Genomic DNA, 25,388 nt, shown 5'->3' with positions numbered 1-25,388 from the left:
ACAGTTCTTGTTCATGTGGCCAGTACACAATTTTCTTGCATTTTCTAAACTTTCTCCAAGCATGCCATCTCTCCTACAGCACACAAAGAACTGCAACTTGTACTGTCTGGCCATGGCATCCAACAGACATCTCCAGGAGTCTGCTGAAGTTTCATGCACTAAGCATTTAACACCACAGTTGTGAGCACAGGTCTCTGGAGGTGTTAGAGCAGCATTGCACCATCCCAACAGAGAACTGTTTTCAGGATTCAAGGGCAGCACCTTAAATCCAACAGCATTATCCTCCTCCCTGGGCACTGAGCTTTCTTTTGTTGCTGCCATTTGCCTTAGTCTAGAAGCCTCATAAGGCCAAGCAATACAACTGTTTTGGGGATATTTTCCTAGTTTTACTAAGGATCCTAGGTGCTGTCTTATACATATCCTCACTTGCTTTATTTGTTGGTTTTCTTTTTTTTTCCCTGAGGCACTAAAGTTGCAGAACAGGAAAGCATTAGTCCTGCTATCTAGAGAAACAATCCTGCAGCAGTCCACATGTGGCACACAGCCTAGAAACAAAACTTTCCCATTTCCTGCTTGTTGAGTTCCCTCTTATACTGAACACCTCCAAAACCCTCTTCCTTCTCTTAAAGGAGACTTGAAGGGGGATCAGTGGGAGTTTGTTTGCAGTTGTGTTTGCCACCAAGAAGAAAGTTCTCCTGCTGACCTGCAAACTTGTGCTGTTGATACTTGAACCAGTGTAAAGGTGGAACTTAACAGCTTCGTGACTCTAATGTCACACCTCAGCTCTCTAACACATCAGCTCAACTGTGCTGCTGGAAGGTAACACAGAAGAAAAACAGCACCTATATCAAGCCACAATCCAACAGCAGCCCACCTAGCCAGGCCAATAACAGTACCCAACTGAGAGAAGACAGACTGTTATTGCTGCTCATCTGTGATGTTCACATAAATGGCACTTCACACACACCAGGATGAGTTGCTGCTCAAAAGGGATTCCAATTTACATAAAGACAAGATGATGACAGGCAAACAAGTTAGAGGATAGCAAAAAAAATGTAGGGACATATATCTTATAGTGAAGTAAGGAGGAAACCTTGATGGTTACATACGGTTTTATTACTGCGGCATATAACCGGTACTATAAAAAGGTGAAGTGCAAGGCCAAATGCCCTAGGTATTATGCATATATAGTCTCTTCTCTTTATCCAGACTTTGATATATAAGTGGGAGACCAGATGTCAAACCTTTCATTTTTTAATAGAAGAAAGGATCCTTGCTTCCCTCACAAGGAACACTCCGCACATACCACGGGGCAGTGACTTCCCAGTCTAAGCACTGAGAAGGAGCAAATACAAACTGGCACCTTGAAAACCACGAACTCAAGGAAGCAGGTGCAGCCAGGGGTGTGCAGACCTACCTTAAAAAGCAGGCAGTCCCCTTGGTGCTCGGCATAGATGGAGCTGAGTCGATACTGGTTCTCCATGGTGATGTCGATCTGGTACCCCGTGAGTGTGTAGCACACCTTGCGGAACTCCTGGATCTTGGTCTGGAAAAGTTCTTTCAGGCGCTGGTTTTTCAGTTCTGCGCTTTCCACTTGCTTCTTCAGCTCTGTGTAGGGGAAGAAAACGTGCTTTCTTGTATATGTCATCGGCACAGAGCCCTCGTGCTGTATTTACAGTGCTAGCCAAACTAAGTGGATTGAAAAGGTTAATTAAAAAGTGAATTAAGCAGGCAGAGTAAAGAAGCAGGCAAGCTAGATTCCTCTCGTCCTGGCCCCAGCAGACCAAAGGACAGTAAAGTGGAGAATAAGGAAAACAGCCATGTCTCGGTGAGATGGATTTTTCTTTTGCTCAGCCCATCTTTTAACAACATTACAAAATTCAAAGCTATAGCATCCATTTCCCCACGTGCACACATCTTATATTCTGTAGAGAACCCAGGACAAGGGTGTTGTGCTACGTGAAGCAATCAAGTGGAAAAATGGTAGGAAATGCGCCTCCACATGGCTGCAGCAGGAGGAAGCTGCCTACAAGGGACATCTCCTCCAATGGACTCTTGATTTGACGGTAAGTGCTTAGATCTCAAACTGACACACTGCTTAGGAATCCCTCAAGGTTCGGGAAGGGGCTTTTATTGTGATAAAAAGCCTGGAGAGTACCACTGCCTCTTTGCATTTGCTACCTTAACTGGACTAGTCCCTAGCAGAGAAGTCCTGGGAGACTGCCTGCCACTCACCCTGTGTTTTATTGCTACAAAGGGAGCTGCCAGTGCCGTGAATCCTTCAAGAGGATACACAACAATTACCATGAATCTTTCACCCAAGGTGCCTTCTGAGTAATTAAACCTCGATTTATCATCCCATTAATTATAGAGATTGGTTTTACTTTAATATACACTAGAGATGTCTCCCAAGTCAGCCTGTTTTATCAACACTGCAGTCCAGGGTTAGAAAAAATCCCAACTCTTTCTAACAGGAAACAAATAGACTTCCTCACTCGAATACCTCTTTGTCATTCAGAGCTTTAAGGCTTTGTCTGTGCTGTGACCAGAGACATAATTGCAGCATTTGTAGCCCCTATGTCTTTAGTTCAGCTAGTTCAGGTCCAGCAGCACGATAGCAGGAACTTCAGTGCAAGGTGACTGCTGGAGTATGAGGAAGGTGTTTGGCTGGGGTTTATAGAGCCCATGCTAAAATATTGTTTCCCAAGTGAGCTGGAAGTTTTTTTCAGTGTTTGCTGGAAAGTGTTTCCATTGGTCTCCCAAGCACAGTGCAGGGAGGATGTAGGATGGAAACTGCAAGGCCATGGGCTTGCCAGTGATTCACCTTTGAGCAGCTGCAGGCACACCAGGAGAACACGAGTCTCCTCGAATCTCCTGAACTGCTTTAGTTCAGCGCTCTGGGTGGGACAACAGGATAATTCAATGTGTTAAGTTAAAGTGCCTTAAATGCCACTGAGAATGCCCCTGCTCAGAAGTACTTTGGCCTTAATCCAATTCAGCTTAATCCCCCAGCAAGGACAGGAACTCTTTAATGGTTAAAGAGAACTACATGTCCCTTTACTTCTGAGTGAGAGCATCCACACAGGGAGAGTTAACGCTGGTCAGCTCCTTACCTTCAGCTAATCCAGCTCCACCTTCCTGAGAGGCTTTGTGGACGTGATGTACAAGCAATCTACCTCCTTTACTCTGGGCCTCCCCCCAGCTGCATCTTGCTTCATTGAGGAGAGCAAGCCAGTTGTGGGGAACATCACCAGTTTGCTCATGAAAGCACTGCCATAGATGGAACTGCCCAGTTGCAGGGGGATGTAAGGTCAGTAGAGTATCCAAACCACCCTCCCAAGCCCAAAGAGTTGTGACTTACATACAGCCCCTTCTAATAAGCTGAAAAAGGTTCTGTCTTTCCTGACCACCTACCTTTCCACTCATAGCAACTCATCACTGTTTGATTAACTCAGCCTTTCTTTGGATTGTTACAACTCCTTCTCCATCATCTCAGCTGGGTCTGGTCTTTGATTAATCAAGTAATCAGCCTCTGAAATTGGGAGGTTAATGGGCAGATCCAACCTCGATATTCTCACAGTTTTCATTCAGCTATGCAACTGTTAAGGACAAAATTCTATATACGAAAGTAAAAATTCAGTGACCACACTGCAGTGGTAAATAACATTTCGTCACTGTCAGAGACAGCACTGCCTTTAATATATCGCCCGTGTCCAACAGCGATATTTTTTTCCTAATAAATGCAGCCTAGCCTTGGAAAAGTAAATCTGCCTCTTTTTACTGCATCTCAGAGGTTGCCTTTCCCAACTTTTATAACCTTGGAGGTGGATGGCACCCTAATTCATTAACTCCTTGAGCAGCTTTCGTTATTCATGAAGAGTTAGTGCCTTTTCCACTGTTTTGTCTCTCAGACTTGGTACTGCCAAGGGCCATCTGGAGCATCCTTACACCTGCTGGGCTGCAGCCTCATCACCCACCCAACAACAGTGGCCTAGTTAAACAACTCTCTGATTCTGCAATAGTAACTAAGTGATGGCAACTGCTTCCCTCCGCTACCCTCCGGGTGAAAAAGGAAAAGCTTCGACTACAATCAGTCTTTTATGCAATAAATCCACAGCTTTTCAATGTAACTGAAGGACCAGGGAGCCTTCACTCCCTACAGGGTGCCCTTTGCTGCCTCCCTGCCATTCCTCCTGGCCCTCTTTCCAGAGTCTGCAGCAGTGCTGGTGTATCACTGCATCAGCTGTCCTGGCTGAAGGAATTAATCTGCATGAAAAACTTATCTCCTTGTTAGAGAAGCCTTGTGTCAGCCACTGGCACAAGGTGCTGAACTCAGGAACTGTTACTAAAGATGCAGCCAAACGTGCCAACACCAGCCAAGAGTGGGACAAAGCCTTGTCATCCCCTCTGTGGCTCCATCAGCAATTCCCCAACAGCATTTCTTGAGCTTAAGGGACAGAGCAGAAAAAACAAGCAGGAACAGGGACACCATAGGAATGCTTGAGTCTGCAGCTGCCCCCAGTGAAAGGTCCACTGAACCCTGACTGTAAAACAGAGATTACTCTTCCTTTATGCCCAATTAAACTGCAGTCCTCAGTAGTTCAGCTACAGCAACTGCTGGTGCCTACCTCCTGCAGTGCTTATCCCCAGGAAACAATTCAGCTCAGGGCTATTCCCAGATTAACTCAGGACAGCACTCAGGGCTGTGACTACTCCCCTGCTTTCCACTGAGAGCCCTGCTGACACAACCAAGAAAACACACTGTGAGGAGGATCCATGAAGAGTAACTCGATAGGAAAGTAACCTGAGACTTGAGAAATGTTGGATGGGATCTCACTGGTGAAACAAACCCATTTGAGATGCCCTAGGGTATTTTTCAGACCTTTTCAACCTGCTTCTGCAGGAAAGAGATTTCCTGCAGGTTGCATATGATACCAGCCAGACCCAGGCCAACGTCTCAGACACTTTGGGGTGTCTAAAATGGCACAGGATGCCTATTTTCAGGCACTGGGTACCTGTGTAGCCTCTCTGCACCATGGATCTGCCGGTGTACAGACCTGGCACTGCAGATTCCCTGCACCCAGAGAGCAGCACAGCAGCACATGCACTGACCTGGGGACAGTAATTAATCTTTGTAATATGCCCCCCATCAAGTGAAGATGTTAAGCTAAGAGGCAGCTCATTGTTTGCTCTGCATCTGAATTCAAAGCTGTGACGGTGCTAATTCTTAAGCCTCACCTAATACCGCTAATTCCCGCCAAATTTCTAGCACAGTCAGGAAAAACTGATTTAAAAGTCATCATTTGCACAGAGTGCAACTCAGCTGTTTCAGAGCAGTGCTTAAGGCACAGCCATAGAGGCCACGGAACACAGGAAGATCCTTTCAGGGTGGGTCAGGTGCATTAGCAGAGCAGGGTTCTGGTGACAGCATTAATGTTTCCACACATTTTATCTCCATCTACAGAATCTTGAACATCTTGATCCTTCCAGATCTTTCACAACATTTGGAGAGTTGGACTGAATGATATCTTTACAAGACAGCATTTGAAAACTAGAATCTCTGTATTTAGAGAACCCATTTGAGTTTCTGTCTTAGACCTTGTTACACTTGCACAAAACAGGTGAGAGAAGTTGCAGAGGCCATGGATGGGGAAAGTTACACCACAAACATCCTTCACCCCAGAGAAGGGATGCCAAAGCATCTCCAAGTTAATGAAAGAAATAAGAACTGAGAATATAAGTGTGAGATTTGGCAGGCCATGCCTTGGTCAGGAATAACAACTGGATCTTTACTTTGCCTGAAAAAAAAAAAAAAGGAGGAGAACAGAGAGAACAGGAAAATACATGGAAATACTGTCCCACCTCCTTTGTATTCAGCTCAAGAGTATGTACAAAAAGTTTCCTGTCCTGAAGAGTTTGATGTGGAAAAAATATCCTCACTGAAAAAAAAATCATTAAGCTGTTACAAAATTAATATTGCCAAATTATTACCTTCCCCCTAATGATGTTGTTTCTTGAAACATCTTGGATTTTCACATACTTATATCGACTTAAATGAATAATTCAAACTATTTTGGATAAATAAATAAAATATGAGTTGGGCTTTTCTGATTTCATATTGAAAATGTCACTGCTTTTTATTTCATTGCTTTGACACTCCTCACATCTGAAACTGTTCACAGCTGCTTGGAAATACCACAGCTTTGGCTCTTGCTCCAAGTTCAGCTGGGTCAATCAATAACAATAGCAGTCTCTACACCAAAGAAAACCAAATTCATGCTTAACCTTTTCCCCAGGGAAAGAGGAGGAAACAATATGGCTCTCAGCATGCCAAAAGTGGCATGAAATTAAATACACCACTAGTCTTTTCCAGGAAAATACAAATTTGTTCTGCCCATCCTCAAAGACGCCACAAGCCATGTAGCTGCATTAATTCAGTTGCGATCCCAGCTAATATATCTCTCTCTCAGAAAAGCCTTCAGTCCTTTTTAACTCTCCATTAAAGGTTACTTTCCCTCAGTGACATGCTTAGGGGTCACTCACTCCAACACACACAGGATAAAGTATTTACACTTGATTTCCTGTCCCTGCAGACCCTGCCAGGATACTCAAGACAGATGCCATCCGATAGTGCCATGGAGGATACTGCATTTTAACCAACCATGCTGTATTTAAACAAGAGACTGCTTAGATTTTGTTTCCTGCCTACAGAAAGGATGCCAGAACCACCTGCTTCACACAAGGTCCACGATGGGAAGAGGAAACTGTATTTTCTTGGTTCCAAGCAGCAAGGCCACAATTACCCTCATTCTCCCCCACCTACACCAGCTGTTGCCATGCAATGTCTCCCATAAATCACCCCCACCTTAACCCTCAAACTGAGACTGAATTACAGCATCCTACTGCAGGTCTGTCCTTCCCACCTGACTCTCTGCAACCCTAACACAGCCCCCCCTGCAGCTGGGATCCTTCCAGTCATTTCTCTGCTCAAAGCCTGAGCTGAAATTTTCTTTGCCAGCCTCAGTTTTACGAGGAGCAGTGTCTGAAAAGAGTTCTGTGATATTCTGTGAAGGGCACAACATAAAAATAAATTGTATCGTGTTAAATAAAGGCTAATAGGAGAAGTGCTGAGCATTTTCTGATGTAGGCAAGTTTATGACCATTGCCTTTGAGAAATAAAACTCGCTTTGCTAGATTTTATAGGTGTGTTTTATGCCCTGGGGGAGTGGGACCACACAACCGGGCCGGCATGGCAGCCCCACACCACCCCTGCTCGACCTTACAGTCTGGCAGCCTCACACTGCTCTCTGCAAAACTTGCAATTTGTGACATTACAACCATGAATTATAACTTTTCTTGAAGGTAAAAACAGCTTTATATTCAACAGACTGCACTGGCTGTTCAATTTGAAACCTAAGTGGTATTTATTTGATCAGTCAACATCGGTTTATTTTTAAACCGTGTATGTACCATATGGTTCAGTGCACCTCCCAGCCCCCTCCTCCAGCCACCAGCTTGCCCTTCCAGCAGCTCAGGGGAGAGTTTTCAAAGGCAGCACAGCACAGCCAAAGGTTTCCACCACCATGACCAGCTGCGGCTCTTGCACTGCCCAAGAACTCTCCACTAAAAACAATTTCCCAGATGCTTCTCTTCACTGAAGATGGTTGGCTGAAGGCCCCATTTCAGACGACCCAAGTACCTTTACAAGGGTACCACTTCTTGGAAAGAAGACCATAATTAACCTTTATCCTCAGATAACCTGCATAAAGTGGCAGAAGACACCACAAGGGTAAGATGAAAGCAGCAGGACGCTGAGGACCAGAGAGAGGAGGCTATGGAAAAGCACGAACTGTCTCTTGCAGTACCTACACTCACATAAAATGCAGATTAGGATCAAGTAAAGTGTTACTTTGTTTCTTTTGATAACAATGAGATTACAACACAAGGCTTCAAAACTCACAAGCACATCTGAAGTTGGCCAATGTACAGGATTCAGCCTTGGCAGATGAACCACCACTGAGGAAAAGCCTCCCTCAGGGGATCCCAGCATGGGCACTGCTTGGAGCTTTCTCTGTCCTTGTTGGCAGAGCTGTTTCAGAGTGGGGGAAGGCAGAAAAAAAACAAGTGGGCTTTCAAAAGGCCAGCCCAGCTCCTCAGTCGCCCCTGCAGCATGTTCACTTGTGGAGGCAGCACAGTGTTGTGTGAAGAGACCCTTGGGTATCTCTAAAATCTCTGGCTTAAATGATGTGAACAGCCTGTTTGCAAGCAATACAGAACTCAGTGAGGATGGCAACACACACCCCAGACACAGGATAAATTAACCTCAGGAGAACTATTTATTGTCCAAGATGGACTTCATCAATTAGCATGATATGGCACAAACAGTTTGCAAATTAGGGTTGTCACACTGGTCATAAATTGTGACCCAAGCAGGAAGACATCTCTCTTCACCCCTCAAATGATGATTAAAGTCTTCTAGCCACATTTCCCTTCCATATGGCATTTATAGACCAACAGCACTTCCCAGAACAAAGTGATGTCAGCCAGAGCTGGAGCAAGTCATTAACTTCAGATGCAAAAAATAGCCTCACCTTAAAAATAAAAATATACTGTGTCACTTCAGTTTACAGGAAAGTACTTAACTTCTGCTTCTAGAAGTAGCCAGCAAATATCAGGTATAAGTCTTCCAGGCTACCTGGTTTCCAGGTAATCCATTTTGGAGTTATTAAAAAAAAAGTCAAAGGGACTTTTCACGGGCTGTAGTTCAGGGAAGTCTGCTGGCAAAAACAGGGGCATAACTTGTATCACTTGTCAGAGGAAGGAGAATCACTTCTCCACTAAGCTGCTTCCAAGAAAAAGAGTGGTTTGAAACCACTCAAGTGTCTAATGAAAGAATTAATCCTAGGAACTATATAATTAACATATATAATATGCATTGTTAATTACATGGGGTGATCTGCAGAAGCATCTAATAGACAATTTTATCCCCTGCCTGATCACCTCCCCTGCACTCTGCCCATTATTTTGTTTCCATTGGCACAGCACTACTATTACCACTACCCCAAAACACTAGATGCCATTTAAACCTCTGAAACAGCACCCAACATCTGCTATTAAAACAAACACAGAAAAACTGCTCCAGAAATAGTTCTTTGTTCCCTCTCTCAGTGAAGATTTTCTGCAGGAGTTATAGTCATTCACAGCACAGGGTGGACAATATTCAATCATGCATTAGAGAGTGCTTCACAGTTTATTAGCTAATGATGTTCACCGAGGCTGCGAACAGAAGCTTTCCACCACTGGCAAGAGCTGATTTCAAGCCTTCCTAGGAGCAAAGCCATTCTGCTCTTACTCCAGGAACTTTCTATACTCAAATTCTGATGCTGAGACTCATTAAAATGCTGTTTTGACTCAGTGACAGCGTCCAAGATTATGTTACTTACAGTGCCTTGTCTCCCTCTGTTCCCTGCACTGCAAAGGCTGTGCTCATGACACAAAGATGTTGCAGCTTTGCAGGCAGACAGATCTAAATATAGAACTAACAAACACCTAGTGAGGTTCTTCTCATTTCTAAAGTAACTTATCAAATAACTACGTGGTGTAAGACAGATGCTGAGATGGGACAGGGCATCATGTAGGCGCCCTTTAGCTCTGATTTGGGATGCACAGAGCAAACTCTAAGTCCTGCGGACTCCCCAACAATTTGGACCATAAGCCCACACCGGGCATTGAATTAAACCCCTTCTACCCATGAACTGCCTGGTCTTCATGGTCATTATAATCCCATTCCCAACTTCAGAACTCATTTCTTGGTCACACAGCCCTGTGCCTTGCCCCTGAGGTGAGGCAGCTCTGTGAAAGGTCAGCCTGCCCGTTCGGCTGTTCGCTAATGGACCGCGGTCGCTGTGCGCAGCACGGGGCTGGGCTGCAGGGCATGGCCAGGGAAATGCACAGCCAGCTGGGATGGAGACACAGTGGCACTGCAACAGATTAAAGCAAGGCTCTGCAGCACGCCACCCTGTTTGTGTTTTTAATGGGAGAAGATTGTGGAGTTTGGTTTAGGGCTTTTGTTCCAAAGGAAATTACGCTCTAAAAAGCCTCCACTCGCTCCTTCTATTCAATCCTTTTTTCCCCTCCCTGTTTATCCCCTTAATAATGTTTTGAAGTGTTGGCACTGCAAATGCATTGCTCTTGCCCTGAACGCACTCTGGGTGCCAACTAATCAAACCTTCCCCAAATCCTTCTCCCTGCTCTTTGTTCTCCTGCAGCAGGACCCAAAGGCACTTACTCTGCTCGAGAATCACACCAGATGTTTCCTCTGAGTGCTCTTACAAGTGCCCTGGACCTCCTCTCATAGGAGAGCAGGTTCTGCCCTATTTTTATTGGTGTATTTTTCACGTTCTACTTCATTTTCTGATGTCCACTTTATGAAAACAATCTTTTAAAGATGATCGTGCTGGAGCGGAACAAAACACTGTTTCAGTGTGGAGCAGCAGCACAGCAAGAGGGGGAAAGGGGCTTTCAAACAACAGAACTGCTGGAATGTTACACAAAGACAAGCAAACTTTTTTCCCTGGAGCATGAAAGATGTTTGGAAACAGAGCCATCTCCTGGATAACCAGGCTTTCAATCACATTATTCCAGCTTCTGGAGGTTATATTTCCATCGCAGGAGTCTGAAGAGTTATTATGGATAGGGAGGGTTATTTCCCTTAACCTTGTGCTGGTGCTCTTGGGCAAGAGGTACAGGCTTGATGTCACCAAGTAATGTCCACAAACTGTGCCAAGACTGGAGGACACCAAAATCATCTCTGGGCAGGGAGATAGGAAAGGTAACATCTGTCTCAGCCCAAATGCCAAGTCTCCTCTCCTGATCCTGAATTATTCATCACGTGCTAACTTCCAAGCCAGTTCCGTTTTAAATTTTTAAATATTTAATAACTGGGTATTAAATATTGATGCAATTTTATTAGAAATTTTGGAAGATGGGCACTAAGGCTCTAGTTAAGTTCATCACTGGGAATGACTGGCTACTCAGAGAGACTTTCTAGCTAGCTGGAGAGAGACAGAAGGAAGAACAAAAAAGATAAAACAAGTATTTATGGACCTCTCTGACTCTAAATCACAAGACAATACAGATACCTGAGACATTTGTTTTCAAAAAAACATCATCTTTTTATGAAAAAAGTTGAGAAACCTACACTGGGAACATGCTAGAAAGCCAACAGCTGCAGTTTAAAGAGTCTTTAAGAGTCTTTAAGAGTTTAATTTCAGTGTCATAGAGAAAGATGTCCACCTCAGAGAGCTGCAGTGTCTCTGGCTGGCAAAAGGACACTTGAGTAGTCTCTGACTACAAAAAAAATGTGCAGTAAGTCTCACTTGTGATTCAGGGCAAACACAGACAAAGTTCAGCTCTATACACCCCTGGATGGACACAGATTCCTCCCTTTTTCTGATGCCTACTCAGAGGGGGCATCAGGATGCAGAGTCTGCCCTGAGCTGGTCTAATAACTTGGATTCGTTAAATATCCATGGCTGTTTCTCTCCACGTAGTTCCTGCAGACCACCTTTTCCTCCTTTTAAATAGATGACATCTCTTTAACCCTGACCCAGGCTGAGAGCGAGCCCACGTTCCTGTCCCTCTGCATTATGAGCGCACGTTCCCCACCGTGACAGAAATTGTATGGTTTGCACAACAGATGACACAGGAGGCCTGGAATTATATGCAAATGAATGGATCCATTCCTCGCTTCCTAACCATCACAACTCTGACTTTCCAACAACTGCATGGGGTAATTTCTGCACCAGATTCCAAACAAAGGGCATCTCTGTGTTATTAACATCTCACTGTGGAGAGCAGTTTGTCACCTTTCACAAAAATTATCTGAAAAGACACTAGCAATTATTCCCAAGGAGATTATTGGGTGGTTATGTCCCAGCACAGCAGCTGGAATCTCAAGTGACATAATATTCACCAAGAAAAATCCTTTTTCAAGTCAAGAGAACATGGAACAGATTAAAAAGTGAACTAAACTGTAAACAAACACAAAACTAGAGGACAAATCAAGCTTGTTCCCTTCAGTTTTGTTCATCTCTATACCAGCATTAGGAGCACATCTTCAAGAGAGATCTAAAAGCTCCGGATTATGAGTCAAGCTGACAGGACATTAACTTTGGAGACTTATCCTGGTATGTTATGAATGAAAGACCCTAAGGAAGAATGACTTAGGCATCTCTTCAAGCTGCAAAAATCCAGCTGATTTCTAGGTCTTGTATATTTGATTTTTCCAAGAATTTTAAACACCAAGGACTAAACAAATGCAAGACAGACAAGTCTTGCTCTCTTCCTGGGATTGTCGCATAATTCCTGGTTGTATCTCATGACTCAGGAAGCAGCATTTGCTTGGCTAATGCCGTGAGTGAAGAGGGACAAAGAGCAGAAGTCCCCTCTAATTCCAAGTAAGCAATTACTCATGGCTCTTGGACAGGAATGAGTAAGTAGGGTCTGTGCCTGTGCAAGAAGGACCAAGGGATCCAGTTGCACAAATTTCTTCTTCAGTGGGGAAATTAGTAGTGGAGAAAGTGATGTTCTACTGGCTGCCCTTTGAGCTCAGGCCATTTCTAGTTACACAGATTCATAGAATAGTTTGGATTGGAAGGGACTTTAAAGATCACTTTGTTCCAACTCCCCTGCCATGGGCAGGGATGTCACTCACTGGATCAGGATGCTCAGGGCCCCATCCAACCTGGCCTAGGAGAGTTTGGGAGAATTAAATCCTATAAACCGATGTGCCAGGAGCTACTAATTCCATATGCTGACTGGAAATCACACCCAAGAAAACAGGATCATAACCTTGGGATGACAAATTTATATTAAAAAAAAAACAAACAAAAAGTCCAAACCAACAACAGAGAACACCAAGAGTCTGGCCTTGGAGATAAAAGTAGAAATTTCTTACCAAGTGAAATATTTTGCTAGTGCTGAACCAGCTCATTACCTTCAGCTCTGTGAAAAAATGCTTCTTGTGACTTTGATGGAAATTCTTCTAAACAGCAGTGATTAGAGATCTCCACTCTAGAGCCAGAGAAGCACAAAAACCCCTGAGCAAGTCTCCTGTCTACAATAGTAGGAAAGAAAAAAACTATTGCTGCACTTTTTGGGTGCATACTGTCAACAACTCTAAGCTCATCCTTTTCATACAACCTATAAACATATTAAAAAAATTATGAGCTCTGCCTGTTTCAGGCCTGAGAAACATCCATAGAGCACATAATGGTCCAAAATGAAGCACTTTAACGTGTTCTTTTCTTCACTGACATTTTTAAAAGTTTCTCTGTATCATCTAGGAGATACTGTCCTGAGTCAGACAGCATGTTACTGCCATACATTCATATAGGACATTCCACAAACAGAAAACCAATATCTAGAATAATACAACCAAGGACAGAATAGGTCCTTGAGGAGATGAGGACATGAAGCAACTCAGAAAAGTTAACTTAAAAGGGTAATTCGTAGTAAGTAATAATAAAGGTGAAGGAAAAAGAGTTCAGAGAGGATGCAGAAAAGATTTCAAGGAGTCAAGCACTCTGATATCTAACAAAAAAAGTGGGATTTGGAAGAATGAGAAGACAGAGATGGACAAATGCAATCAGCCCACAGCCACCCAGAAGGCTGTATGGACCTACCTGCTAAAGACAACACCTTCCATGGATTCTTAGAGCTCTGTCCAAATGCAGAAAAAGGGCAGTTTAAATGAAAGATCTAGCCTAATCATCAAGGAGGATAAAATTAGTACCACTTTTAATTCTTTTCAGCTGATGTGGAGGAACAAACAGGGGTGGTGACTGGTTTCACATGTGCATGTTCAAATTACCTTAAACTAGGTAAGCAGGACCAGCTGGGAAGACCTCAAATCACAAAAGAAGCCTTTCTTTTTTCTAACAAAGATATTTTACTGGCCTATAAAAAAAACATACCCAAAGGAAAGATTCTGCAGAAGGCTCAGCATCTTTCTTCAAAGGAAGGCCACTGAAAGAGTCAAGCAAAGGGACTCAATAGCTTGAGAGTTTAAACTAGAGCTTTCGGCATAATTTTGACTGCAAATAATAATAAAATGCTCTGATGGAGTTTGGGTGGAGAAAAAGGGCGAGGGAAGTAGAAACACATTCTTAATTAAAATCTCATTTAGCAATTTATTTTTTTTTATGTGCTTAAAAATTCCACTGAGGTCACCATTCTGCAGAGAGATGACAAACTCCCGGGATAAAGGCTGGAAAATCCTGGTAGTCATGTCACATTTAGCAAGTCAAAGATATGTTTGTATAAGGCTGTAGAGGGCTAAATCCATTTTACATGCTGTATGTATTATTAATTTCTGACAGTGGGCTTAGAAAAACCTAATTCGCTGGAATACGAGCTCCCTTTGAGTGGAGGGAAGCCTTTTCAAAACTCATCTTTTATTGACTGAGTCATTTTTGAGTCAATCTGTCTGCTTTCGGCAAGACAAGAGTTTTAAATCTTCTCTCTTTTTTTCCTCCTTTTTGAGTCGTGGCAAGTCTATTAAAACCTGCTAATGTATGCAGCAAGGCCTCTGATTTGAAATGTAATGAATTCTTCAGATAGTGGCAGATTAGGGGGGGAAGAAGATAGAAACAGCCAGAGCCGGCCAAAAAAAGAACTCTCCAGAAAAAGAGGAGGAGAAGGGTGAGTGGGAACGAGAAAGATTAACCCTTTTTATCCAGAAGAAGAAAATCTTTAAGCTCCATTAACAGAATCAGTTAAAAAAGCAGAACTGGATGAGGCAGAGCATCTTCAGGCTTGCCTGGGGCTGAATGAGACAAAGAATAAATGAATCTTTCCTCCTAGAGTCTCTTGTAAGATTAGGTAATTCCCTAAGTGAAAAATGAATAACTTAGAGAAAATTAGCTCCATCCATATAAATAAGCCTTCATATTCCAAACTCGTCACCCAGAGCTTCCCAGGCGAATGCCCTGAAACACTTTTTGCTGTTGTGTAACAGATGGTTTCCTCCACCCCCCTTCCCTGGGTTGGTTCCAACCGCAGTATCTTTCAGGTGATCTTGTTTTAGCACAAAAATGAGCATTTTGGGTGTAAATCATCAATCCTGTTAGTGAAAGGCTGCTTGGCAGTTTTATTGTCTTCAGCATCTTTGAAGTGCCGGACAAACCTTACGGACTTACACAAATGAGAGATTAGCACTGTCTCCATTTTACAGATAGAGGAGCTAAGGAAAAGAAAGTCAAGGATACTACTTAATTCAACAGCACTGATCTGGTGACAGCCCGGGCTGAGAACACAGAATCTGCTGAATCACGGCACAGACCTGGGATATCTTCCTGTTTAACAGGAAAATTCATAGCTCAGCCTTCAATTTGATGGCTTTTAAAAATAAAATTAGCTCTATAATAAAGTTCTAATGAAACAAAACCTCAGAGAGAACAGTCTGATGGAGCACAGGTGACCCGGTGGATTATAATGAAAATTAAGCTCAGCAGAACTGATGCAGGTGAGTAAATATGGAAATTGAGAACCTGGTCCTGTCAGCCTAATGTCCCTTTGCTAATGACAGGCACTGAAATGTTTTAACAACTGAGAAATCCCAAATAACAGAGGCAAAATCCTCCAATTTAACATGCAGCAGAGGTATATAAGCCCATGTATGTCTTGAAGGAGAGACTGTGTTTCCCTACAGATGCAAGGCACTCAGTCCTCTATCACACAACTCAAACTACAAAAGGTAAAAAGTTTTAAGTGCAAAGTTAGCTCAAAAGCTGCTGGAGGCACAGAGACTGTGGAAAGCAAGCATGAACTGGAAAAAAACAGCAGCAGGAAACCTTTGCAGTGGGATACAGGACACAGGTAGAAGTGTTATCTTGGAGGCCAGCAAGCCATGGGAGTTAGCCTGGCTTTTCAAATTGCTCCCAGGTACAGTCTGCATTTGCTGGCAGAAACACAATTTTTTCCACCCTGGAGAATAACAATGGCTGTATGTCTGTGCCCACATCTCCTAAACTCCATCAGTCCCTTGATCTGATTCTCCCCAACTGAGAAATTCTCTTTTCCTACCTGTCTGTTTGCTTCACAACCCTGATGTGAGAGCAGCAGAATTCACAGACAAGAACTTTTACATCTCCACAGATTAGTGCTTTTGGAAAGAAGAAGAGGTTACATTTGCTTTCATGTGCGTAGACACAATGCCGACCTTTAGTTTGGTCCCAGCCCTCTGATTCAATAGCTGGCACTCACTCCCTGAATCAGTAATGAACTAAAGGTTATGGCAGGGAGCATGCTGTGCTCTGGATATACCATTTTTCAGAGAAGATAAGAAACTCAGACCTGGAATGGTACAGAAGAGGTAAAGTACCTTCCTGGCAGAGCATTTTTATTTGGGGACAAGGGCACAAACCAGGACTGTGGTATCAGCCCTCACGTCTTTACAGATGCCATTTGGTGACTGCTCTGCCTCCAATACTTCCAAGTTAAAAACATACTTCTCACTTTCTGCCATCAGGATGGTTCCTGTGTGGCACTAAGCAGTTAGTGTACTTCACACTAGCCATGGATGCATTTAGAGATGGATGAAGCAATCCCTGTGCAGATTTCCTATGGCTGTTAAGTTCACAGAGCACTTTGGGAATCCCAAGAGGCCAACGTGCTCATTGCATCACACCAACAGCAGTAGCAGGCTCAAAGAACAGCCTACCCCAGAATTTCACTATTTTTCTTTTCCAACTGCAGCCTGAATTCCCTCTACACAGCCTCTACATCCCTCCTTCCTGTCCCATTCATTTGGAAGATCTTCTTGGCATTGCTTGAACTCTTCCATCTCTCTGACTTTTGAGACCTCTGAACCAAACTCTGCCTTAGTGCAGGATTAGCCTGTTTGGAATGAGATCAGTCAAGAAACCAAGATCTCCGGTGCTTAGTCACCAAAGAGATTATTTTGGTATAGAAATAGAACACAGCATTCAGGTAACCTTGACTCTTGGTCTCCAATGATCCATCTCACACCAGGGAGCAAGTGCACAGAGAGTCCTGCTGTCTTGCTCTGCAGCATCCCAGAAGAGGGATTCACTTCAGTTTTAGGTTTAGAGATTTTACTCACTGCTGATATGGACTCTTCCCACTGAGGCCAATGACGCCAAGTGCCACAGAGACAGTGCTGCTGGCAGGAACAGCACTGCCAAAACAGGTCAGAGCGGCTTAGGAAAAGTATACACTGAGGAACAAGTGAGGAAACGAAAAGTGGTACACACAAAAGGTCTGTGAGCGTGGGATGTGCAAGCAACGAGAAACAGATTTACCCAACTTGGCTAAATCAGTGAATTAGCTCTGTGCTCGAAGAAAAAGTTATCCTTAAAGGCTCTGCTATTCAGTAGTTCACTTTACATTTGACAAAAAGTCTGCAAAAATCCTCCTGCATTATCCCTAGCCTTACAGATTTTTTTCTTTTCATCTGAGGCTCAGAGTGGGGATTACCCATTAAGGTACAGTGGCCAAATCACATTCAATCTATTCTCTGTTAAAAGAAGAAAAAGCTTTATTCTTTCCTGTCCTCTTACATCTCATTTCCTTCCCATGTCCACATCCAACTTTCAATAGGTGAATAGGTTCTGAATACCAGGAGGACACACAGGATGATACTAAATAACAATACTCACTTCTCCATCCTACAGGCCGCAACCTACTTCTTCAGCACCACAGAACAAGGGTTCATTTAAAATCTCCATCTACTTCTCAACCCAGCAATGATACAGTTGGCAATTGTCAGTCAGCACTGACCAGTTTTGACCTGCAGAGCTTCCACAATTTCATCCCCTGTCTTGTGAACATGGATAATGGTGACAGCAACACTGGTAGGTTTATAGCAGAGCATCTGGGCTCATCCACACTCCAAAGTTAAAACATCTGCAGTGGTTCACATCTGGCCACCCCAAAACTTGACCTGGCAGCACCAGCTCGAGCAGATGTGTTCAGTGAGGGATGAACCAACCAGGAGATCCAGCTCTGAGCTGTGCCAGCTCTGCCCTTTCCCCTGCTCCGGGAGCCCTGGCGGGACCATAACCAAGTGGAATTAAACAAAGGAGTTAATAAGTACAGCTGGGGAGAGGCAATAAAAGCAAAAGATGACTGGAGAAATACCTTCACAGGCAGGAGAAGCACGTAACTACAGGCAACGAAAATGCTTTTACCACACTGAGTTTTTATAGAAAAGTGTTTGCTTTTCCTCAACCACAGAAGTCAGAGACTGTAAACATCTGCTCGTTCATGCAGTTTCTCTCCCACAATGTTTTGATTTAGGTATTTTCCTGTAATGTTTACAACTTAAACACATCAGAATTGTGCCAAGGCTCCAGTAATAAACAGTAAAAGGGATTGAAGGTGTTAGAAAAGTGGAAAACCAATAAACCTAAAGTCATTTAAACAAACTGACAAGAGCTCTGGCATCACTCTGAAGCATTCCAAAGCAGAATTTCTAGAGCTGAAATTACCTTGAATGCATCTTTCCAGTAAAACTGAAATGACCTCCCTTTCAGCATGAGATCTATTGAAGTATCTTGACCCTTTGGACATTATAATCTTCTCACACAGCCACGTGTGAGTTATAACATCAAAGTATTTTAGCTGATAGACATTATCAACAGTTGCTTCAAGAGCTGGTGAGTTGGAAGCCGGTTGTTTGTCACAGTTTAATCCCAGCCAGCAACAAAGTACCACGCAGCTGCTCCTTCACTTCCATTCACCATCCATAGGACTCTCAGTGCTGTTTATTCTGCTGCTCCATTAGTTTTATTCATTTGTATTGGGATTCCAACACAAAAAAAGTCAATTATGTCTCACTAGGAATTATAGAGAACCTGTGTAATTGGGATTCTGATTTAGTTATCAATACAAAAAGACATTCTGCTGCGCTAAGAAGTGAAAGATAAAGCAAGGTTTGCATTATTTGCAGCTGCTCAGAGTAAAAAAAAATTAAAAAAAAAAAAGAGAAAACCTAAAGAGATTTTTATTAATGCTTTAGATGACTTAGAAAAAAAGTCACTTAATCATAACATTGTAAACAAGGAAGTTCTACAGCAGTATTTAAAAATATCCAAAATTGTTTCAGGAGCCCCATTGATTTGAATTAGGCAGCTGCATAATCACAGGGGCTGCAATTTTAATGAACGTTTCAACAGGAAATGTAGAGCTGATTATATATATCAAAACAGGAAAGATCCAAATGCTGCAGCAACTCTTTTTTGTTGTTGTTGTTTTGTTTATTACCTCAGTGTGCATATCCAAACCGACTCCAGAACTAACACAGAACTTACCTGACAGCCCCTCTCTCCTTGGCTCCCAGTGCTTCTGGCTGCAGCTCTGATCTTCCTGTCCTGATACATGTCATTAGGCACAGCATTTTGAAAAATAATTAGTGATTCAATCAGATTTTACACTGGATCAAGTGACTGGAAACTTCAATGCTGTGCTGCAGTTTTCCCTTAACATACTTTAGGGCATGTTATATATACTTAATTAGATAATGTTTATACAGTGCTTTGAAGAAATAAGGAACTCTGTAAGGGCTAGGTCGTATTTTCAGAAAGGAAAAGAGCAGTGTTGAGACAGCACAGGCACAGAGGGAGAGCAAAGCCCTCAGAAACTGAACACCATCTTGTTTTCAGAAAGGTTTCAGGACATTTGAGAAAAAATACATCAGCAGCTTCCAACATCAAGGCACCAAGAAAGAAACAAAAGTTGTGAAACAGGGGATGCTGCAGAAGCACTGAAATGACAGTGTTGCTGGTAGTGAAGTGAGAATAGTGATACCAGAGTCAGAGGCATCAGCACCTGCATAGAAGGAAAACTTTGTCTATAGTCAAACCCATTGATTATTACACTGTTATGGCAGTTTGCAACATAAAGACTCAGACAGAGCTGATGAAACAAAATGCACTCCACTCCTGTGAACACCCTTATTCATAAGAGCGGGAACTAATGGAATAAAAGTATCTGGCTTCCTATTATTTTGCAGCGAGGGAAGCAGGGCTTTTTTTTTTTCTAAAAGCTAGGGAGCTTTGTTAGCTGCACGCTAAAATACTAAAACACACTACAAAACACAAAAATGTGTTCACCACAGGTCTTCCTAGAATGAACAGGGATCAGCACATGGTCTTCACCTGACTGGGCACTCAGAGCAAGCACCAGAGGGGACGTGGAACACGGAGAGGGGAAAGCCAGGTTCTCGTCTGGATCAGGGCGAGGCACAGCACAAGTCCTCAACAAAGGGCATCCCATCCAAACCTCTGTTCAAAGAGTTTGCAAAGCAACAGAGCAAGCTGTGGCTAAATCCACTCAGAATGAACAAGTGATGCCGCATCCAGACGTTCGGATCCCTACGGGGGGAGCGGCACCGAGAGTGCTCCAAAGGGTTTCCAGCGAGCGATGAAAGCAAACAGTGTATGCAGGGAGCTTTAAAAATGATTGCAAAGAGAGCCCTGAGCTTCTGTTCTGTGCAGTTTACTCTTTTTTTTTTTTTATTTGCCTATAACTAAATTACATGATTTCTTTGCAAGTCTAATTAAGCAGTTAATTGATGCTGGTGCCCTTTAGCATCTGGCATTTAAGATTAAGTAAATAATGGAGAAAAGTGCATGCAGCACCCAGCAATAATTAAACACAGCAAGGGTTTGTTCCCCCACCCTTCCCTGTTTTAACCTGTTACATATAAATCTGTGAGGATAACTGTCTTTAATAGCCTCAAATACACTTACACACCATAAAATGGATACTTGACAACAGTATTTTTCCTCACAGAGATAGTGATAGTAGGTGAATATCTGATCTTAATTAGGAGCTTTTATTTTACACCTTGCACTCAGGGTAAGGAAAAGCTCCATTGTCACAGCTCTACCCAACTGAAGAACATGTTAAATGGATCTTCAAGGGAACATACTTTTAAATCCAGGAGCATGAGTGTTGGCATCATGCATTAAAGACCTGTAGTCAAATTTTTCCCCTTTTGATTACTTACTTCTTCCTGATGGACCATACAGTGCTATTCATCCATTTCCCACAGTCTGTGAAAATGCAGACTATGAAAAAGGAAGACTAAGTTATCTAAAATAAAGCTGTACATAAAACAAAAAAACCTTTGGATAAAAAGCAAGCATCCAGAGTTCTAGTCATCACTACAGAACACAGATCCAGGTGGGGGAAATCTGTGTTACTTGTAGTAATTTTCAGCACTCTCTCCAACATCACTGGCATGAGGCTCACTATGGAATGCTGTACACAGGCACCTCAGCTCACTGCCTGCAGGAAAAGGAGTGATGATTTCATGCACAAAAAGTCTGATCAGGAGATACATCTCCTGGGGAGTGAAGATCTGTCATTATTTATGGTCATTTCAGATGTGGGCCCATGTCAGGCTCACAAGGTGCAACAAGACCAAGTGCAAGGTGCTGCACCTGGATCGGGGCAATCCCTGGTATCAGTATGGCCTGGGGGATGAAGGGATTGGGCACAGCCCTGCTGAGGTGCTGGTGCTAGTGGATGAAAACTCCACGTGAGCCAGTAGTACACACCTGCAGCCCAGAAAGCCAACCCTATCCTGAGCTGGATCAGCAGCAGCATGGCCAGCAGGTCAAGGGAGGTGATTCTGCCTCTCTACTCCCCACCTAGGCCACAGCATCCAGCTCTGGACTCCTCAGCACAGGAGGACATGTGAGTCAAACTGCCTTCCTAATACAGCTCTGATTCAAACTAACAACAGTATGAAAGGTTTTCAGTTCTTACAGAGCTGCCTGATGGAAGGAATTGATCCCAAAGATTAGTGCCACAATCTCTTTAGACTCTGCAAGCAAAAAAATCTCGTGTGCAGACTCCTGCCCACCTCCCATGGGTGCTGTGAGTCTTAATTAGTATTATCTCTGGCACAGTCAGAGACCTTTGGACAGGGGGTACGAAAGAAATGGAAATTATCATCATTATGCCTGCTACCACCAGTGCTGGCATTCAGGGTAAAGTCTTCACAGCAGATGGTGAAGTCACAAGCATGGCTGGCTACAGTTATAATTTCCCTCATCACAGACTCTCCTTGTTGGAGCAGCTTCACCTCTTGATGCCTGAAGAGCAAACCAGAACCTGCTCTGACAGGACTGCATCCTGCTGGTCAGTACTGCTGACACATTCAAACCAGCCAGCACTCAAATCACTAGAAAGTAAATCATCCAAGGGACTTTCTAATTAAAAAGGGCTTCATTTTGATGGCAATTCTTTCTCCCTCCTGTCACAGTCAGCCCCCCACACCCCCCCGAATTCCAATCATTAAAAGGAAAAAAACAAAGAATTAGTCAGCTTTTGTTAAGTGTCAAACATTCCCACTCTAAACAACGAGCAAAACAAGGAGAGGTGTTTAATAGCTCTCAGAGCAACTTTATACCTTCCTAAACACTATTTCTGTACCTCTTGCTAATTGCTTATTTGCCCTGGTTGTATGGAAAAGCCTGGCTCACTCCATCTTTGACAGAGGAGAACAGCAGTGTTTAACATGCTGCAGGAGGTGTGACATGCCTAGTTCTAATTTTTACCCTTATTTATTTCTGTTGGGGTTAGCAGCTGAGGACTCTGAGCTACCTGAGGCGTAACTAAGATGCCATTAGCTTTAAATCTGTTCCTAAGTGCTGCAAGCAGCCTCTCCATTTGGCTTAGGACATCACCTTGCAGATGAAGCCTTTGCATATGTGGGAACATTCTGCTTAAAATTTTTCCTTTCTCCAAAAACTTCCTAGGGATTCTGGAATGGAAGCACAGGGTAATGCTCCCCTCCTCTTTCCTAGGGTTTTTCAGGCTGTGAAAAGTGAAGGATCCTATGGTAGAAAGAATTTATTTGAAATGGAAGCGAAGAGTAATCTCTGCTACTCCTTGTAGCACCATGGGAGTCCAAACACGTTCTGCAGGGAGCTTGCAAATGCATCAGCACCCTGCCCACGTACCGGGGAATGGTCTCATCATGGAAACAACCTGACCTGGAGTTCCTTTCCATGGTGGCTGATGATGGAAATGCCTTTAGCCCAACATCTGTTACACGGCTCCAACATCACCAGTTCTAACTTGGGACTTATTTTTATCGCTTTTCTAAAACAGGACAGAAACTTCCCCTCGCCTAAATTCTGCCTCGTCTCAGGGAAGGCATTGCAATATGGCAGTCTAAAAGGGGAATCACACGCCGTCGTCATTACCAGCCTATTCAGAAACCCTTTGCTGAATCTTTCAGATCTGAGCATCTCTTTGATGCCACCAGCAGTGAGATTTCTGATGACACATCCACAGTCTCCAGTGAAGGTGGGATGCTGCCGCTGCTGCCTTCGGCCCTTTTTTACAGAAGACTCTGATCTATTTAATTTAAATACTTTTGCTGCACACCTATGATGGTGTCTGATCATGGCAGAAGGTAACTTTACAACGTTGCAAACCCACCCAAGAACTCACCATGTCACAGTCCTCCGACAGGACCCATCAAGACTCTTCTATTCAACAAAGACAGAAACACACTTGAAGAGTCAGAGAGTGAAAAGGCAATTTGTGAATCTGATTTCATCTTCAGCTTTTCATCTGTCTGATTTTCCTCCATTGAGCTGGAGCTGGCTGTATATAAGAATGAATATGCTGTTCCCTAATGGAGGCTGAATTGACTTGCTCCTCTCTAACTGGAGATCATGCCAGATAACCTGGCACTGAAATGGAGAAAATATGGAAACACTACAGTAGTGAGGGCAGACTCCATCAGCTGCCACCATACCAGGTAGCTTTAGTTTACTTTAAAAAATGGACTGCTCCCAGATGCTCAGAAATCCCTAATGGGCAGACACGACTTTCCTGCATTTTAGGATTTGCTATGATTTAATACGACACCTTTGCCTCCTTGGCACAAAACTACATCAGCAGCACAAGATGCCCAGACCAAAGCCAGCACTATAAGAGGGTCTTAAGCCTTTAGTTTAGGATGCCCTGTGATTATAACCACTGGACAAACCGCCCAGAATATGTGGACATCGGCAAACCAGGTTGATAGGTGTGATGGTGCTAAGAGAGGCTTTTCTCCCTCCCTATTGATGTCCTTATGTCAGCACCACATTCAAAAGGCTATCACAGCATTATCACATCATGGTACTGATGTCAGTGCCATGATTAAGATGGCAAAGTAATTACAAGTGTCTGCTTTCATACGCTGATTGCTTTCCAAATAGATGTTCTTCGTTCCAAATAAATCCACTATGGATTAACATTTCTCCCACTTGTTCACCACCTAGAATGTATTTGATTAGAAAAGCCTGATCAAAACTCTGCTTGACCATTTTTCAGCACTTCACCATTTTTCTTTTCCTCATCAGGGAGAAAAGTGTATCCATTAGTTAACCTTTTCAAACACATTCTTTTTGTAGCCTAATTCAAAGAAGGATTATACAAAAATCGTCAGGCTCGGCATGTGAATAGCTTTTTGTGAGCACAGGGAACAAGCATTCATATATCAGAACATCAGCATGGGGAGATAAGGGAGCTGTATACGTGAGAGCTTATCTGAATGCAAGATCAGCCCTGTGAAACCAGCATAAACATCAAGGACACAATCCATATATTGATGTAATTCTTAGTGGTACTAGTGTATTTGTGTGAATTTGCAATTAAATAAAGCTTATTCCTTACAAAGAAGACAAGAAGTTAAGGATATAATTCAAGGTCTATGGAGATCAATGGGAATTTTTTTTCATTGCATTTGAATATAGCTTCGTCTACCTGCCTCCCAACATGTCTATTAGAATATTAAGAAAGAAATTAGAATTTGTTTGTACAACTTTTAAACAGGCCAAGAAATCCTCAATTCTCTTAGTCTGCTTTCTAACCCAACAAATCCAAAGCCTTCCTTTCATTCACAGCTAACATTTAATGTGCTTTAATCCACACTAGTTTCATACCTAATAAAGTCATTGAAAATACCACAAATAGATGTGGGTGGCAAATTAACTGAGGCAGGAAACATAACTTTGAATCTCCTGACTTTTAGGCAATTAAAATATCAACTTAATTGTTGGATCTGTGTAGCTTCTCTCATTTTAATATGTAAATCAGTCTCTATTACACTATAGCTCAAAGAATGTGTGACTCGGCTTACTTGATTAGGCTGGGAATTGCTGGTCCTGCTGTCACCATGTTTACACTTTAGTGACAACTTTGCACATCAAATTCACATAATGCAGTGTCATCAACTTACTCATCAAATACAAACTTCTTAAATACAGCCGCTGCTCTGAAATATTGAAACAGCCTTATTTTACTTCATTTACAGCTCCTAAATAATCAGTGCAAGTGAAAAGAAAAACTGGGAA

At 43.0% G+C, this 25,388-nt stretch overlaps 1 protein-coding gene across 3 annotated transcripts in view; it reads right to left on the bottom strand.

The window, feature by feature from the left end:
* The window catches only part of MAD1L1 (mitotic arrest deficient 1 like 1), a 352,477-nt gene that overhangs the window by 88,782 nt on the left and 238,307 nt on the right, over positions 1-25,388 (bottom strand). For all 3 annotated transcript variants that reach the window (XM_051777190.1, XM_051777198.1, XM_051777211.1), the window contains one exon: positions 1,418-1,608. In XM_051777190.1, coding sequence (XP_051633150.1) covers positions 1,418-1,608 — 191 coding nt within the window. The remainder of the gene's footprint in view (positions 1-1,417; positions 1,609-25,388) is intronic.

The sequence above is a fragment of the Manacus candei genome, unplaced genomic scaffold, assembly GCF_025592945.1.
Source record: "Manacus candei isolate 608988 ecotype Guabito, Panama unplaced genomic scaffold, ASM2559294v1 h1tg000002l, whole genome shotgun sequence".
Lineage (NCBI taxonomy): Eukaryota > Metazoa > Chordata > Aves > Passeriformes > Pipridae > Manacus > Manacus candei.
Note: the sequence above shows the minus strand (reverse complement) of the source record. Positions and strands in the feature narration are given on the sequence as shown.